General features: G+C 43.3%; 1 protein-coding gene across 1 annotated transcript in view; it reads left to right on the plus strand.

Annotated features, from left to right (window-relative positions):
• The window catches only part of LOC124552384 (histone-lysine N-methyltransferase 2C-like), a 434,288-nt gene extending 417,251 nt beyond the window's left edge, over positions 1 to 17,037 (plus strand). The window contains exons 75-79 of the mRNA XM_047126647.1: positions 5,245 to 5,536; positions 8,886 to 9,192; positions 13,482 to 13,611; positions 13,713 to 13,895; positions 14,478 to 17,037. Of these exons, the coding sequence (XP_046982603.1) occupies positions 5,245 to 5,536; positions 8,886 to 9,192; positions 13,482 to 13,611; positions 13,713 to 13,895; positions 14,478 to 14,570 (1,005 nt within the window). The 3' untranslated portion in view covers positions 14,571 to 17,037. The remainder of the gene's footprint in view (positions 1 to 5,244; positions 5,537 to 8,885; positions 9,193 to 13,481; positions 13,612 to 13,712; positions 13,896 to 14,477) is intronic.
• Positions 17,038 to 17,808: the final 771 nt, after the last annotated feature.

Raw genomic sequence — 17,808 nt, forward strand, 5'->3', positions numbered from 1 at the left:
AGTGCCTCCCAGGGACTGACTCCCGATGTGTTACCTGCCGGAGTGCAACGAGGGAAGTGAGTCTCGAGGAGAAAACCCGGCATCTCACTTGCTGTCTTTGTATACTTGCTATCCCCTTCCTTAAAGTACATTGTGGACTAGTTGTTATTCTGGTGAGGACTTTATGAAGTCTTCTAGGAAGATAGCTTTGCTTGTTTGATCACAGAGTCGTTTTGATGTGGGCTTTCCGATATTTTGCCTGTTGTTCTTTCTTCCTTGCAAGGTTGCACAGTCTTCTTATCTGCTTCCTTTGCACTTTCAGATTGTTGTTCCACCAGGTTAGATTCCTATGTGTGTACACTTTGGTGATTCGGTTTTATTCTAAATATAATATTGAAATAGTGACATTTGCCTTTTCATCAAAATCTACTGGGTTTCTTATTGAAGTTCTAACTTCAATTGCGTGTGAGTATATGTATTCCTTATGAGAGTCCAGTGTGTTGTCCTATGATTCCTATAGGTCATGGCCTGTTTAATACCCATTTCAACCTCAGACTTAATATACATGTAATGTAGATGGGTAGATAAAATATCTACTCACCAAGCCGTGGCAGGACACACACACACACACACACACACACACACACACACACACACACACACAAAGGTTTAACTTTTGCAAGCTTTTGGAACCAGTTGCTCCTTCTTCTTTCAGAAGAGTTGAAGTAGAAGGAAGAGGGGCAAAAGAAAAGGACTGGAGAGGTTGAGAGCTAGGGGTGCAGTTCAGAGAAGTCACCCAGAACTCCAGGTCAGGGGAGACTTACCGGATGGGTGAGAAGGAAAGACTGATTGTTGGAGACTGCAGAGGATAAGATTTGAAAATGTGAGAGCTTAAAGGTGGAAGACAGGGTAATATGCAGGACAGAGATTACTGCTAAAACATCGTGCATGGGTTATTAACAATGAAAAACTAAGTGTATTGTATGTAACAGAGGTGGGAGGGGGGATGGTGATGGTCAGAAAATGAAAGATGTAGAAAACTAAAATGGAGTGAAGAAAAGTGTAGTTACTGTGAAGAAATGTTGAGACGGAAGGAATTGATGTAAATTAAGGCCAGGAGGGTGGCGAGATCCGAGGACGTGTCGTAGTGCCAGTTCCCACTTGCGAAGTTACGCGAAACTGTCGTCTGGGGGGAAGAATCCAGATGGTGCGTGTGGTGAAACAGGTGCGGAGGTCACGATTGTCGCGTTGTAGAGTGTGGTCTGCAACGGGATATTGCGTGTTGCCAGTATACACCATCGGCCTGTACCCATTCGTCCTGATCGATAACTGCCGGGTAGTCGTGCAGATGTAAAAGGCCAAACGGTGGTTACCCACGACCGGCATACGACGTGTCATTTCACAGGTGGCTCTCTCTTTGTATATGTTTTGCCAGTTACAGGGCCGGAGTAGGTGGTGGTAAGGGAACGCACAGGTAAGTCTCGCAGCAGGGTCGGTCACGGGGGTAGGAGCCGTAGGGTAGGGAGATGGCGGCAGAAGGAGCGTCGGGTCTGACGGGGATGTCGCAGAGATCGGGAGGGCGACGAAAAGCTGTGTAGTGGGCAATATCTCAGACAGAATGGATCTCATTTCAGGGCACGATTTTAGGAAGTCGTGGCCTTCTCAGAGTAGCTGATTAATACGTTCGAGACCGGGATAATACTGAGTAACGAGAGGTGTACTCTGAGGTTCCTTTCTGTCTTCTGCCTTTAAGCTCTCAGGTTTTCAAATCTCACCCAGTGCAGTCCCCAGCAGTCAGCCTTCCCTTCTCGTCCCATCCCGTAAGTCTCGCCTGACCTGGGGTTCCGGGTGACTTTTCTGAACTGCACTCTTTTTCCTAAACCTGTCCAGTCCTCCTCCTTCACCCTTCTTCCTTCCCTTCCAACTGTTCTGCCAGAAGAAGGAGCCACCGGCTCCAAAGGTTCGCAGAAGTTAAACCTTTTTGTGCGTGCGTGTTCTACTGCCGCAGCTCAGTGAGTAGATCTACATTATTCGTATACATTATATTGTCAATAATCGATTATTTTCATTTAACACGTAGTCGTATAAGGACGGTTCTGTCGCCACGTGCCATTGTTTGACACGACTGCTCGTTAGAGTGAACCTGAAAGTTATATGTTAATAACTTCTTCCTCGCTTCTATTTCTGAAAGTACGTTCGCTGCCCTATTCGAGATTTCCAGATTATTTTCCAGTAGAAATTCGAGGAGATCCTCACCTCTCCTGTTGGTGTTGCTGCTTTGTCACAGTATGATGTGGGCACTGGCACCACGCCCAACCAGATGCCACGAGGTACGTAAGCTGTTCGTACGGGCAGAGGTGTTTGCAAGAAGCTGCTAGCAGTGTCTCCCACATCAAACGGGCCTCAGCGAGTGAACCGGATGAAGAGTGTCCCGCACGACACCCCATCTTTTCCTTTTCCACTCCGACAGTTCTTTCCCAATTCCCCAGGTACACAGACTGAGGCGTGATAAGATACGTGCTGACGCGTGCGTGGAAAGTGGGAAGGTACGTTGTAGGTTTATCTGCAACACTTGCAGCCTCCGTGGTCAGTTCTGATGTCTCTGATGATCCCGATGGCAACCTTTGACGACCCCAACTTCAGTTTGAGGTCCCATTCTCGCATTGCCAACTTCCGCCTCAGCAGTCCATTACAATCTTTCGGTTCGTTACCATCCAGTCCCCTCTCGAGGTCTTCCAGTTCTGTGCCCTTATTCTCTCAAATAGATTATCCTCAGAATGTTTAGGTACCCAAATTGATACCTTGACGGTCTCGAGCAGCAGCTTCGCCTCCTCCCACAGAGATATCGTGGGCACTGTCGTTTGGAGCTACTACACTGTTCCCGTCCTCTCCTAGACAAAGATGAGAGCACCTTTGTCCAGTTAGACCCTCCATCTGAACGAGCTCTATCTGCTGTGAGGTGATGCTGACCAGTGGTAGCCCCCATCCTGCAGTAATGTCGGTGTGGATTGTGAGACGTGGTAATACGAGACTCCACCCTCGTTCTCTTCTTCCGTGTCTTAGAGATAGAAGGCATCTTACTACGCCCTTCACTGTGAGACAGCCTCTTGTTACAGCCATTCTTTACCTTCCTTTTCTTTTGTTCTTTGAGGAGTTTCCTCCTCTGCACTACAGACTAGGGTTTGATCTCGATCCCACTTCTCAGACTGGTGTGCTGCCCAATCCACGTGTTGTAACAGCTTCCACCAGTTCCGACCCTGATGCGTGGCCACTCGGGTCTCCTAGAGTCCCTCAGTTTTTGTTTTATTTTTTGTGCTCTCCATTTTGGTCCCACAACCGTTCGGTCGACACCACGAAACCCCACACTTTGTGAGGCTAATTACTAGGCGCCGTTGCCCGGTATCCCTGAGGTTCCGTCAGTGCGTCCGTGACACACCTTCCCACTTGCCACGCACCTGACGGTGTGTATCGTATCGCACCTCAGTCTGTGTGCCGGGGAATTGGGAAAGAACTGTCGGAGTGGACGGGGGAAAGGTGGAGTGTCGTGTAGGACACTCTTCGCCCGGTTCGTTCACTGAGGCCCGTCCGATGTGGGAGATGCTGCTAGCAGCTGTGCTACCACCGGCATAGCCCTCAGCTTCTCGCAGACACCTCTGCCCGTATGAACAGTGCTTCTGTGAGGTGGTGTTCCCCTACAGAGGGACCACAATCCACTCTAAACGCCTTGTCTGTAGAAAGTGCAGAACGAGGTAATCACTCGGCATTGCCACCAGGAAAAAAGTGAAGACACTGATATTGTCGAGGAAAGAGGTGCCGTATTTCTTCTTTTTCGCCATATTGTGCTTATGTGGATGGCAGATTGTCCCTGTAAGAATCAAACTTTATTCGAGCATTTTACACCACGAAGCGTAACAAAAGCTGAGCTGCCGCCGAGAATTGCAGAACGGCGACTGTAAGACGACTCGAAGTTCATCTCCTCAGAATCTCGGGCAGACGTAATAAAAGCCAGTTCACTATCTGTACCGGACAAACTTTGTTCGGCTCTGGCACTCGCTCCACTATGTAGCTCCTAGACACCGGGAACGGCGACAGTGTGATACGGTCTTACGAAAATACGGATTTAACATATTAACTTTTTTAACGCGTGAAAGATCTGTTACACTGCAACTGACAACCAATAATTCTACGAGACCCGACCGAGTGAGCTGCGAGACGAAATGCCGACACAGTTTCCACAGCAGATGCCGATACTTCGGGCTGCTTTGGGATAAGACATTTTTGCCATTCTTTATATTCAGACGACTTTTCACTCCGCGAGTTCTTTCCCCGTGTTTACTCGGAGGGCCGACAGTGAGTGAGGCATTGCGGGGGTGAGGCAGGGTCGGAGCAGTCGTCCGGTAGGCAGTGTGCGGTGTTCTCGTGTCGGGTATCGGTCATCTCGTTTGTACCTGTGAAGAATGTCACAGTTTGAGCAGAAAGACTGACTACACGATTGAGATTCGTGACAGTAAGGACATTCTATCGTGTCGGTGGTTCAAAATTTATAACCGTCCATTCGATAGAGTAAAACGGAGAATATAATACGACACTGGGAGAATAGAATCTTCGAATGCCAGAGTAATTAAAAGTGTCCTCGATTCGAAAGCCAGTTCAAACGCCACAGTGCTTTACTCGGCACAGTCGTATCGGACGTGGTACACCCTCGCCTCCTTCGGAGCTTCGAACTGATTTAACTGACGGGTCGTATCGGACCTACCCGTTAATGTGAAGTCGAACTCCGGTCAGACTCGACATTTTTCACACGGTCGAACACTTTCTGCAGGTGAAAAGAGTGGCGAGTGACAGAGAAAACACAGATTTACTGACGATCGAACTGTGGGTGTACAGATTCCTCACTCGGCACAATAGTGCTACGGCAAGATGTGAAGTGAATTACTGAAAAGTGCAGAAAATTTGATGCAGAGACTGCTAACAGAAAATAAGTCAAAGTGATGAAGAAAATTAAAAGAAACAGTGCCTAAAATAATATATTTAAAATAAGAAACTGGCAATGCAAATGTAGAAATTGGACATAAAACGGGAGAAAGAAAGTGAGAGGAATGTGAAATGCAGTAAGCTCGTGAGGCTTAAAAGTTTTCCAGTACTCGCAAAATGAGCATCCTTTTTACGTTATATTTATCGTACAGTCTGCCAAATAGTGTAAACGTATTTCAAATTACACGGCCGCAGTAAATTGCACGCAGTGTGCACTTCCCTCGGTGGCAGGTGCGCTTCTACTGGAGCATGCGGGTGCCGAACAAGCGGTGCCGCTACGTGTGCAGCATCCACGACGTGGCGGGCCGGCCCGAGTTCCGCGTGCTGGTGCAGGAGCCGGCGCAGGACGACCTGGAGCTGCGCGACACGTCGCCGCGCGCCGTCTGGGCGCGCATCCTGGAGCCGCTGGCGGCGCTGCGGCGCCAGCAGGGCGGCGTGCAGCTCTTCCCCAAGTACCTGTCCGGCGAGGACCTGTTCGGCCTCACCGAGCCGGCCGTAGTACGCGTGCTCGAGAGCCTGCCCGGTGAGTACTTGCACATTCCTACGTTTAATTATCTCTTTACGAAGTAATAACATTAGACGTAGTAACAAATGTACAATATTATCGTTACATTTAACATTTTGTCGAGAAATTTCATCGTTTGGTTTTTATCGGGTACGAGTAATGACTTTTGAGAGAAACGTATGGTAGCAATACAGAAGGAATTAAGTGTGGACTGTCTCTGAGAAGAGTTAAAAGTAATAGGGTAAGGTCGACAGATGAGATCGAGACGAGAGTACAGAAATATGTAGGGATGAGGAAAGTGTGGATAGTGTGCACGAGGTGCCGGTTACCTGTCAGACAGGAGGAGACTGGAGTATGCCGAGAAGGAAACTACTCTATTAACCTCCTCTCGAATGCACTGTGGTATTGACAGAGACGTGAGTGACAGTGTAATACTCACTTTACCGGGAAAGTTTCTGAAGCAGAGGATTTTTATTTCTGAGTTTGCAATACTGTAAAGGAACGAGCGTCGTTTTTACGTTACCTCTTACGTGTGCGTCCTCGAAATTACACGGGGCCCACTTCCACTCGAACTCACTAGGTGGCAGGGGTGCGCTTAGCGACGCACTGTTTGGGTTCTCGGCCCGTTAGTTGCAGTGACGTGAAGGATACGATTTGAGCAAAGAGTGAATGTCGAGTTGTGTGTTACCCTCGGGAAAATCCCTAGAGAAATGTGGTCGGTGATTAACAGAGCATTGCAGGCGAGGCTCTTTTGAGAAGTCGTGTTTTCGAGTGGGACAGACGATTTTTTGAAGGCAGAAATTCGGTGCGAGACGATCCCGGAGCAGATCGCCGGTCTGCAGCTTCTGCCGATACGAACGTAGAGTACGTAAGGCAGTTAGCTACTGCGAGAAGACTGTCGTGTAACTGTGCGTGTGATATCGGAGCTTAATTTGAATCGCGATGTACACAAAAATTTATGGAAATGGAAACTTAATGCAAAACTCGTCCCTCACACACTAGCAGATGAACAGAAAGAGCAAAGATGAATAATTTTTGCTGAACTACTGGATAGAGCCAGACGCGATCCCGTAATTTGTCTGATCCCACAGTTCTGTCAAAGATTATTTCTGGGGATCAAAGTCGGTGCTACCAGTACGACCCTCACACGAAGTGTCAAAGTGGTGCACGGTCGAGTCCCGGATCGCCAGCTCCGAAGAAAGTCAAACGACAACCTTCGAGAACGTAGAGCCTCTGATAGTAAAGGATTAGTTCACCACGAGTTTGCTCTTCCATATCGAACAGTGAACCGAACTCTCTACATCAAAGTCTTGAAATGTTTGTGACAAGCAATTTGATGTTGCTACCCTGATTTGTGGCATTCTGAGGACTGATTCTTACGGCAGGACAATGTTAGACCCCATACTGCATTATCTGTTACAGAGTATCTCGCCAGACATCCTATTATTGCCATCCCACACCCGCCATATTCGCCAGACTTTTCACCTTGCGATTTTTTTCTTGTTTCCTCTTGTGGAAAGGTGACAAAAAGAAAAGCTTCATTGAGGTCCCAAATGAACTAACAATCATTGAAGTTGAAAATTTCCTTCCTCAGTTCCAAGACCTTCAGAAACATTGGTAATTGTGTATAGGTAGCGAAGGGGACTACTTTGGTAGGAGATAGGATCATCACATGGTAAGTGCAATTTTCTGTTATTATTATTATTATTATTATTATTATTATTATTATTATTATTTAAAAAAGAAACCTGTCCTGCAACTTTTCTGATAAAGGAAGTATGTTCGGAGTCGAATAGCGGAAATGGAGAAGAAGACGGAGGATTTAGTGTATTTGTAGGTGCAACCAAAAACCTCAACACATCATATCTTGAACTGAAGTTATAAAAGGATAGGTATTCCATAAGTGAAGAGAGATATTGAGAACACTAGCAACTACAAAATGAACAGCAAAAACAAAGCATGTGAAATGACTTTATCAGTCTTGTCGCATCCACTCTGACTGAACGTGATGTGAATGACCGTACTAAATTACAGTAGTAAAAATTTGACGTGACTTCAGTCCACACTATATTTTATTTTTATTTTAGGTCAAAATAGTTTACTAAATGTTCGTATAGCATGTATACAAAATTGAGGAAGACAGTAATTGTAGTATTAATAAAAGAGCCCACTGTTATTTTCCATTCCTTTTTAAAGATGACATCAGACAGGTGCCACCTTCTATCAATGACACAGTTTTGTAACTTCTACAGATAATAGAGATTAGTCACACCAAACTGTTTAACTGCATTACTTACCAGTACACTGATAATATGAAACTTGTGCAGAATGGTAACTGGATAGCCCAGAAAATAGCTCTCGGGAACATAGTAAATATTTCTGTGTCTCTACCCGAGATTATGCATAGGAACCTAGTTGACACAGAAATATTTGTATTCTGTTATAAATGTTTATGTTACTGATATCGCCAGGAAGTTTATTGACAGACACATAATTTTAAAGTCATAAACACACAAATCTGTTGAATGTGTAATTCAAATCTGACGTACACTAGCGTGCCAAAATTGAACAAAATTCAGAAATAAGAGCACAGTCCACAAATGGAACTGAAATGTGTCTTCCGTGACAACCCGGCAATACAGGATACTTGCTTGCCCGTAGCTGGAACGTACGCTAACCCGTGAAAGGCGGGAACGTTTTTAGCCACAGCTGAGGCTGGTGGCCCAATTCCCGGGATACTCCACGTGGCATATATATTCGACCGCCAGAGTGGCTCGTGCGTTGTTACCTTGTGTAGAGAAAATCTGGAGGAGTAACACCTTTGGAAAGTCAGCATCGTGTGTGCTCAGTCATTTTCTACGGAATAATTGTTACACGTGTTCTATTACAGTGTCTGGTCCTCATTCTGTGGTAGGCACATTGGACAATATATATTTGGAATTGGAGTTATCGTGTGGTTCAGTTGCACTGAAAATGCTCTTAGTGTCTCTCAGATTAGATGGGATTGAGCTACTGCAATACATTCTTTAAAAGACAGTTTCATTATATTTTAGTTTTTATTGTAATTAGAAACGTAAAGATAAACTGCCCATACTGAAAGGAATACCGTATTGTTGTCAGTCATTGTTTACTTTAATTCTCTTGAGATGCTGTGACATTCTGTCATTATGTGTAAAATATTAAAGATAAGTATTCTTTTACTGTTTGAAGTTACACAAAGTTCAATAATCGCTACAAAGTTCGTTTGTCTCTTGTCAGATTTTTGCAACAGTAGTGTCCCATTAGTGAAGCTGTCCACAGTTTAACTCTTTCCTCATCTTCGTCGAACTACTGTAATTTTATCCTACTCCCGGGATGCGTGCGGCAGGTGTGGAGACACTGACGGACTACCGCTTCAAGTACGGGCGCAACCCGCTGCTGGAATTGCCGCTGGCCGTCAACCCGTCGGGCTGCGCACGAACCGAGCCCAGGGCGCGTGGCCAGCTGCCGTGGAAGCGGCCGCACACGCAGCGGACGTCGACGCTCAACCGCAATGCGCCCTTCGTCCCCGCCCTCACGTACGGTGGCATCCAGGGGGAGGCGGCGTGCCCCTACTCGAAGCAATTTGTCCACTCCAAGAGTTCCCAGTACAAGAAGATGAAGCAGGAGTGGAGGAACAATGTGTACCTGGCCAGGTAACTAGGGAGCTGCAGTAGCAAGTGGGTCGACGGGTTTCACTGTGTCTTTACAAAAATTTGACTGAATTGTGATCTTCTGCAGTCTGTGAAGAGGAAAAAGTGAACTGTCGGTTAGAATTATTACATAGTGTGTAAGCTTCATTTTAATCTTTCTGGGATGACAATTGTCAGTTCATTTGTACAATAACCTGTTTTAGCAGCAGATTGCAGCCACCTCCGGATCAGTGTCAGATCTGAGAAAGCCTCGTAACGCGGAACGGAAAAGACTGGTCGATCGTGACACGTATCGGTCATTGTCCACACAAAATTAAGAAAACACCTATGTCCCAGAGTCGTCTACTATTGTGCTGTCTGTCAGTCACTCCACAAATTGTAGCTAGTAAATTTGCTCCCGGTCTCAATACTACACTGTCAAATCGGCACTTTAATATTTTCATTCGAGACCGCTACGTTACTGTGGACTATTAGTGCAGCCGTAATACGCCCGGCTCGAAAATGAACTCTTTAGTTTGAAACCGACTTAATAAAATGCAGCTGTGACGGAATTTTAATAAAGAATTTGTTATCAAAGTTGCCGGTCCTGCCCCGACTTCATATTAGAAATACTTACATCGCCCAGCTGGCAGAGGCAGCAGTGTGTGCGAAAATTCTATCTCGCTTCAAATGACGACAGCGTCCACACGACAGGTGGGTCTGAGTGACCTGCACCTCCTTTCCGACCCGACTCTCATTCCTTCCTCAGAAAGAAACCTAACCATTCCGAAAACTGCTCCTATCCCCCACCCCGACCCCCTCTCCTCTCCCACCACAGACAGGACTTTCAATTTCAACTCCTCGGAAGACAATTCAAAAATTATTTAGTCATTTGTGTACACGAGCTTAGACCCGGTATTCCTGTGACGACACTTACGAAGTTCAGTACCTGCTGCACGAGTCGGCTCACCGTCACGACGGTGTCGGCTCGGCCACTCTACTGTTGTGCGCACCAGGGGAAAAGAGAGAGTAGTACTTGTGACGGCTATCTTGAAATGAGTTAAGAGTTGAAATGTTATCACAGCCTGTGTACAAAATATGGAAACAGGTCTGTCCTGCGTATAAATGTGTACCAGTTGACTGAAAAATTATGCAGCTCAGATGTCTAGAATAATGTTAGTTGTCTATTGTCACACACAATTATTGCAGCTCTTTCGGTATAACGACCAAAACTGGAGCATCTGCCACACGTCGCTTATTGCCTTGTCCTTTAAAATTCTTGTACTCTGTAATTACTGCACTGTCTTTACAATGCACATTGCAGGATTCTTAACTTTATAATATTGTATAATTTAGAAGAAAGCTCTCGTATTGTCAGAATTTTGCAACAGGTGAAATATCGACAGAGCTGACGGAACAAAATGTGCCGCTTACTGAACTGTAGACACACCTCCTGCAGCCTGAAGGCACATATTATTTCCTATTTTAATGAAAGTCTGTTTCTGTTCTTCTGCATGCATAAATTAGCACTTAAAAAAAAAAAAATTGCAGATGGTATCATATTTGATACCTGGGGTCTCAGCTATTAAAATATTATACTTGAAAGTAAAAACACATTATGTTCTTACTTTGCAAATTTAAGCTTCAACTTGAGCTAATGTAGTTTTTTGATTACATATTGTGAAACTTCAAGAAACAGTTGTATTCACTTGTGCTGCATAAAAATACCTTGCATTCTGTACAGTGAATGAAGGTGAACATACATTTGGATCTGACTCCTGGTGAGAACTTCTCATCTCTAGCAAGTGTAAAGTGTTTGATGACCTAAATTGAACTGGTGGCAGTGCCTGCAGTTCTCTCGGACATCCGGCCTCTCGCCATCCGTCGTCCTTTTCCGAGCTGTTCTCATTTTGTTCGGTGGGCCTCTTGTAGTAGATCATATTTTGAGCAATATTGAGTTTATATGAGTAATTATATCCGTTCTTGCCCATTTACTTTGGGTAGCATCCTGTCTGTATTCTAGCCATGCAGCAGCTATGGCAAAGTCCACAAATGATATATTATTCTTGCTGTCCATTTTTTTTTTTTTTTTTTTTTTTTTTTTTTTTCTCCCTCTCATTGCATACTTCACTACAACCCTGTCAAATATATCTACTCCACACATAAAGGCATTTTACTGGTTAATAGTGTTTGGCCTATATATACTCACACGTTTTGCATCCAGAACGGAATTTTCACTCTCCAGCGGACTGCACGCCGATACGAGGCTTACTGGCAGATTAAAACTGTGTGCCGGGACCGAGACTCGAACTCGGGACCTATGCCTTTTGTGGGCAAGTGCTCTACTGGCAGAATTAGGGCTGTGAGTCGTGCTCGGGTAGCTCAGGTGTTAGAGCACTTGCCCGTGAAAGGCAAAGGTCACGAATTCGAGTCTCGGTCCTACCGCAGTTCTAATTGTCCAGGAAATTTTATGTTTTGCATCCTCCTTCAACCAATGCTGAACCTGTAGTTCTGGTTCAACACCGTAAGTGGATGAAGCGAAAAAATTTGGGTTTGTTGTCAAACCATTTTATGATAGATATGTTATCATCATTCCTTACCTCCTAATCAGAAGAATCCCTGCCTTCCTTTCTCACCTCAGTGTTTGCTTCCAGCTGAACAGATTGCCCTTCGCTTCAGGAGGAACAGACACGAGTTACTTCAAACCTAGAGATGAGATAAAAATACTGTGAAAATAAGATGGAGTCATATTACATATATTTTTATATATGCATTTTGAATTTGGGAATTAACTGTAATTTTAATCACCTTAGAGTGAGCATTTCAAAGAGGTAGTTAAAACGGAACGGTCACGTGAGTTATCAAGGATTGGCCACAATCTTGGAAAATTTGTTTCTCTCTCTTGGAACGAGATTTGGTGACTCTTTCTCCTTTAAAACTGTGAAAATTTGCTCAAGAAATCTATAAAATCAGGAAGACGTGGATTGTCTAGTCAGTAATTACTTTCAGGAGGCACAATTTCAGTACTTCGTATGGCAAATTTAAAAGTGAAAAAACTATGCACGTCTCTCAGAACTATTAGTTAGGAATAGAATGGGGATTTGGGAAATGAGGAGCATGTCACTTGAGGCCAGGATGAGAGGGAAGATGAAGGCAGCCAGGATAGATAAAGGAAGAGCAGTGAGACACGAAATGAATAGTGCAATTAAAAACTGAAAAGAAGACGAGGGAAAACAATGACTTAACAGATGCAGAGGACATAGACACTAAAAAAAGAATGAAGACAGTGTGGTTTCAAAAGTTGTTCGAGAAATTAGATTTCCAAGTTGCAAGTATTCACTTCACAGTGTTTTATACAGGAATTACAGTCTGAGGATATCGACGGATGTACCTCGTGGGCAGGCAGCAACCGGTAGTCGAGTGCCCGATGCTGCAACGGCAGGCGGGACATTCGATTCTCCCTGAAGCGAAGACGAGATTTTGTCTTCGGGCACATCCTCGAGTCCTGACACCCATTCGGATGTAATCACGGCATACAGTGTGTTAATTGCAGTCGGCCGGTTTTGTGAGTGGGGAGCAAAGAAAGTGAGCCTGGATTGCCAAAGGACGAGAAGCTGTGTGAGGGGAATGAACCAGACCCGGCCACTGTGGCATAAACTTCACGCTTCAAGCAGGAGTTAAAGAAAGAAAACTTAAGTACTTTTTGTAAAATGACGGTTTACTAAAGATCTTAACTGCAGCAATTACATACAGTCATTGCAAGGAAAAGAAGTGGTATGAAATACAGTGTAGTGTGACAACTAACACGGAAGAAGACAGTGCTGCCTCGCACAATAGACACATACTGTCGGCTACGTAGTATCAGCTGCAGCAGAAAACAAATTACCACCAGTTGAAGCCTTTCGACTTATACCAGCTTGTACTAATTTGGGCATAGGCAGTGGATTGAGCAACTGATAGATGATGCACTGTAAAATCATAAGGAAAGAACTGACAGTTCTGAAACCTAGAATTAGTATTTTCACTTTTAAATGGATCTATCAGCAGTATTGGAATTTTACCTCCTAGAAGCAAGTACTGACCAGCCATTCATCTTTTTGTGACTCATTCTCTGTTCATTAACTGCAAATTTTATCTCCTGTGGTAAGGACCAGTGTCATTATGCAAACTTCTAAACTTTTATGACTGTTTTGTGGATTTAATATTCTGTAGTTTGCTCAGCAAAGATGGAGAAAAGATTGCAAATTTCAGTGTGAATCTATTTTCATTTTTGCAGTTGTCAAGCATTAAATGTGTCACCTGTCAATTTTCAGGTCCAAAATACAAGGGTTAGGTCTTTACGCAGCACGAGACCTGGAGAGACACACGATGGTCATAGAGTATATCGGGGAAGTAATCCGCACCGAATTGTCTGAAGTTCGTGAAAAACTGTACGAAGCGAAGGTAAGTACTGTCTGAGTATAAGTCGGATAAAACTGCACCGCTTACTTTTATTTGCAGAGCAGTAGAATAGACACAGTAATTTTGCCGCCTCTTCTGTGCAGAATCGAGGTATATACATGTTCCGCCTGGACGAAGACCGTGTGGTGGACGCTACCCTGTCGGGCGGCCTCGCTCGGTACATTAACCACTCGTGTAACCCCAACTGCGTGGCGGAGACTGTAGAGGTGGAGAGGGACCTCCGCATCATCATTTTTGCCAAGCGACGCATATCACGTGGTGAAGAGGTATGTTGGGTTTTGAACTGGTTACAAAATAAACTGGCAGAAAAGCTTCGGTTCTCTTCTCTTGGGGGGGCCAAAGTTGAGGAAATGTCTCGTCTGTCTGTAGTGCTGTGACACAGGAAAATTTTATATTGTATAGTGTGTGTGAAGTGACACTGTTATCATTTTGAATTCCAAATATAACTTACCAACATTTCATCGACTCGTACAAATGCTTTCACGAAGAAGTAATAGGGGTGACCGCGCAGTAAGAAAAGTTGGCACGTAATCTTCTAACTGTAATTAAATCACCTAATGGTTTTATTTCCAGCAGAAAGATGGGTAATGGTACAGCAAAATTTTTATTTAGTAAAGCTATTCTCTTTTTTGCAAGAAACGACATAAGTAGTTTTTTAATACTGTAGCAGATACAGCAGAGTGATTCGCAGTATATAACACATTTGATACTGCAACAAGTTTCAAAACACCCTTTTTTGTATAATATTGTAAAGCATTAACCTGTCTCTGTGTCTAGTCTTTACAATTTTTCATTACCAGTTTTAACAGACGATTCACCAGTTTTCTAAATGCAGTTCGCTTTTGCAGCTGGCGTACGACTACAAGTTCGACATCGAAGACGACCAGCACAAGATACCGTGCAATTGCGGGGCTCCCAACTGCCGTAAGTGGATGAACTGAGCCGGCCGCCACTTCCGGAAGGAGCGACCGCCGAGTACCCGATCGCCTCTCCGAGTGGGACACCGGTCGCGTCGTAGTGCGTACCCGGGTGTCGAGGGGTCGCTTACAAAATGTACCCTAGTTCGAGAGGTTACCTGCGGTGTGGTGCCGTAAGGACTTAATCTGATGCCTTAACAATTTTGTTGCCTTATATTACACACTGGGAGAACTGACAGCTCGAAGTTACATCCTCCCTCTCAAAGTACACGCTAAGGTCCGTTATTTCTTCGGTTAAATGTGCGGTCCAGGAGAGAACACCTCGATGCACGTGTGAGAGGAGGAATGTAAAACTGACAATACTTTTAAGAGTGCCTGCGTCAGCCAGATTCCCGAGTAAAATCGGGATCACGTACTCGTAGTAGGTCGGTACACGGGTAACTGATTAACTCACTTCACCGACCCGCCTTATACAACAATAATTGTATGAAATTTATTTTGAGAAATTTAGGTAACTGCCGTTCAGAAGTGACCTTTGACAAACAATATTTGTGTCATTAGATTGTGGTGACGGACATCTTGTGAATGCAATCTGAATGACACAGTGTTTTCAGCTGGGAAGTTGTGGTGGAAAGCTACTTTGGGGCCGGACTGTAGCACAGTCATTTTCTTGTGTTGGAGAGACCTCACTTTGGCACCTGGTGTTACTGTTTTCCTTTAGAGTGCTCATTGTGTGGCTAGTATGATCACTTGTTCTGCAGAGTGTTTTGTACCACAGTTTTCTTTTTAATGTGATGTTTACAGAGAGCCATTTGGCAGTTTGTGCACCGCACGTGTTACTCGTGACTGTGAAACTGGCATATCTCCAATAGTGTGTGCATCATTTCTCGTAGTTGTGTGCTGCCAGTTTAAGATTCTCTTCTGTAGCTCGAAAGGTGTTCGTTTGTTAGAATAGTGTAACCGGTCACACGCATTTTGTTACAAACCGCTCGACTGTATTTTTACAGTGTCATTTAGTGACAACAGTGCCTGCTGAAGAGATGAGGTGGTCTTTTTAATTATTATCTAAATGATTCCATTGGTTGTGTTTAAAACTATTTCAAATGGGCGTTTTATCAAAAGAATTTTATGTGTATACGTTTCTGTTGTACACGTATGTAATATGGAAGTTAGGAAATTTCAGGGTTGAGCATTGGTGTGTGATGTATTAAAGCAAGAGTAAGTGTATATTGAGAAATGCCTTAAATATGGCTACTTTACCAGAGAACAAATTGTGAATATGTATAATTTTTTTAGTGTATAGTATAAATTGCTTGATAGAAGCTAATAGCCAAAGTTTTTGAAAGATGTTAATTTTTCCTAGCAAACAGTCTTTGAGAGATTTGTTACGGTGCAATATTATGGTATGTAATAGCTATTGAGATCACAGATGCTTATTCTTTACTTTTAGAAATGTCAAGGGCTATCCACCGCAGATTTCAGTTTGTCATCATGTAGTCTTAATTTTGTGTGCACGGCTCTTTTACAATTTTTAAGAAAGAAATGTCTGTATTCTGTACTAAATGATTTAATTTCAAGATTATTTTTTTAACAATCATGATTTTTGTACACATGTGTTTCTTTACTAAAAATAGATGCCCGTTACTCAATACCGACTGTGCGTGTGCACAAAAATGTGTACAAAAACGGCCAGTGTGTAATTCTGTTCGTGTAGTGTGAGCAGTGTTTGAGAAATCTCTCGTCACTGGCAAAACCGGCAGAGAACGATGTGCTGCGAACAGTCAGATTTTACTAGCTAATGGTAGCTGCCTGCTAAGTGGGCGTGATAGCCTCACTCTACGAGGTATCGTTACAGATTGTTCACGGTGTATTTGAGAGTTGTGAATAGTTTTTTCTATAGGCAGCAGTTTTTTATTTTGTACGATTGTAATTTTTGATCCGGTGCCCGAGTGATTTAATATTTGACCAGTAGCTGAATAATTATTGCTGCGGAAGATTTCACTTATTCCTACTGACCGTGTAATTTGGTTCTCAGTGCAATTAACAGTGAAATATTGTAGGGCTCTTTTAAATTGAAGTAAAAACCCTTACTTCCATTTGGTTTTTTAACATTTTACTGAATGGCACCAGTTGAAATTTTAAATACTGGTCAAATGTGTATCTGATTCAATAATCTTGGAAGTAAATCATTTGTGTTAACAGTTTTTCAAATGCTCGCACCTTCCACAGAATGGTGTACGACACATGTTTCGTGAAATGTCAGTTGTGGAGAAACTGTGAAGACTTACGCAATGATGACACCATAGTTACCCAGTTCTTTGACAGTTATATTGTGAGTTCTTATATTTGTCTTGTCTTTTTTTGTAAATATGAAACTTTTGTATGATAATTTTCACCATGTAAACATGTGCAAGTGATTTGATTGAAGTGTCCACATTTTTGTTTAGTGTGAAAATTGTTGGAATGATGAATATATGATTGAAATGAGTAATTTGGTGTTCGTATTGTTATACTCCTTTTGCCAAAGTATTTCATTTGGTGCTATAAGTGGGCTGGGTGTCACATTATTGATCTCTGAAGTGGAGTACTCCCACAGAAAGTACTGAAAATTGAGCTTCTAGGACTGTAACATTTTGACATATCTATAGCACTTGGCATGTTATTAGTGATGTATGGTTATTGTACTGAATGGCATGTTATTGATGGCTACAGTATATACCCACTGCATGCCTGAAGCAATATTAATTTTAATTCAAAATAGAGAAACTTGGTCAGACAATAAACTTTTTACTAATTAATACTCTGTAATTTACAACATAAAAATTAAAAGAGCAGCTCAAATGCACACACTGCAGTTCACATCTCAAGATGGAGCTGTATGCACCGGGTTTCATACTGCCAGACATATCTGCAGATGAGAAGATTGCTTTGCGGTAAAGTACTGGCATTTTGTCACATGAAATTGGCACTCGTCAAACTGTTGTATGTACTCTAACATATCTCTTATTTAACTCTTGACGAAAATTACAGTTTTGCATTTCTTGATGTTTCGTCCTTACCTTCTGAATAAATAAGGAAGAATTGGTACATTGTCAATAATTTTAAGTTGATGTTCTCATCTATACGATAATTATCTTAAGGTCCCTGGTATCATTCCCTGCAGCCATTTACTCTGGTGAGCGCTTGTTTGTGAGTAATATACGCAACAAAAATTATTAATTTTGCGTAATTCTTTAGAACTTTAAAAATGATAACAGTGCAT

The sequence above is a fragment of the Schistocerca americana genome, chromosome 10 (genome assembly GCF_021461395.2).
Source record: "Schistocerca americana isolate TAMUIC-IGC-003095 chromosome 10, iqSchAmer2.1, whole genome shotgun sequence".
Taxonomy (NCBI): Eukaryota; Metazoa; Arthropoda; class Insecta; order Orthoptera; family Acrididae; genus Schistocerca; species Schistocerca americana.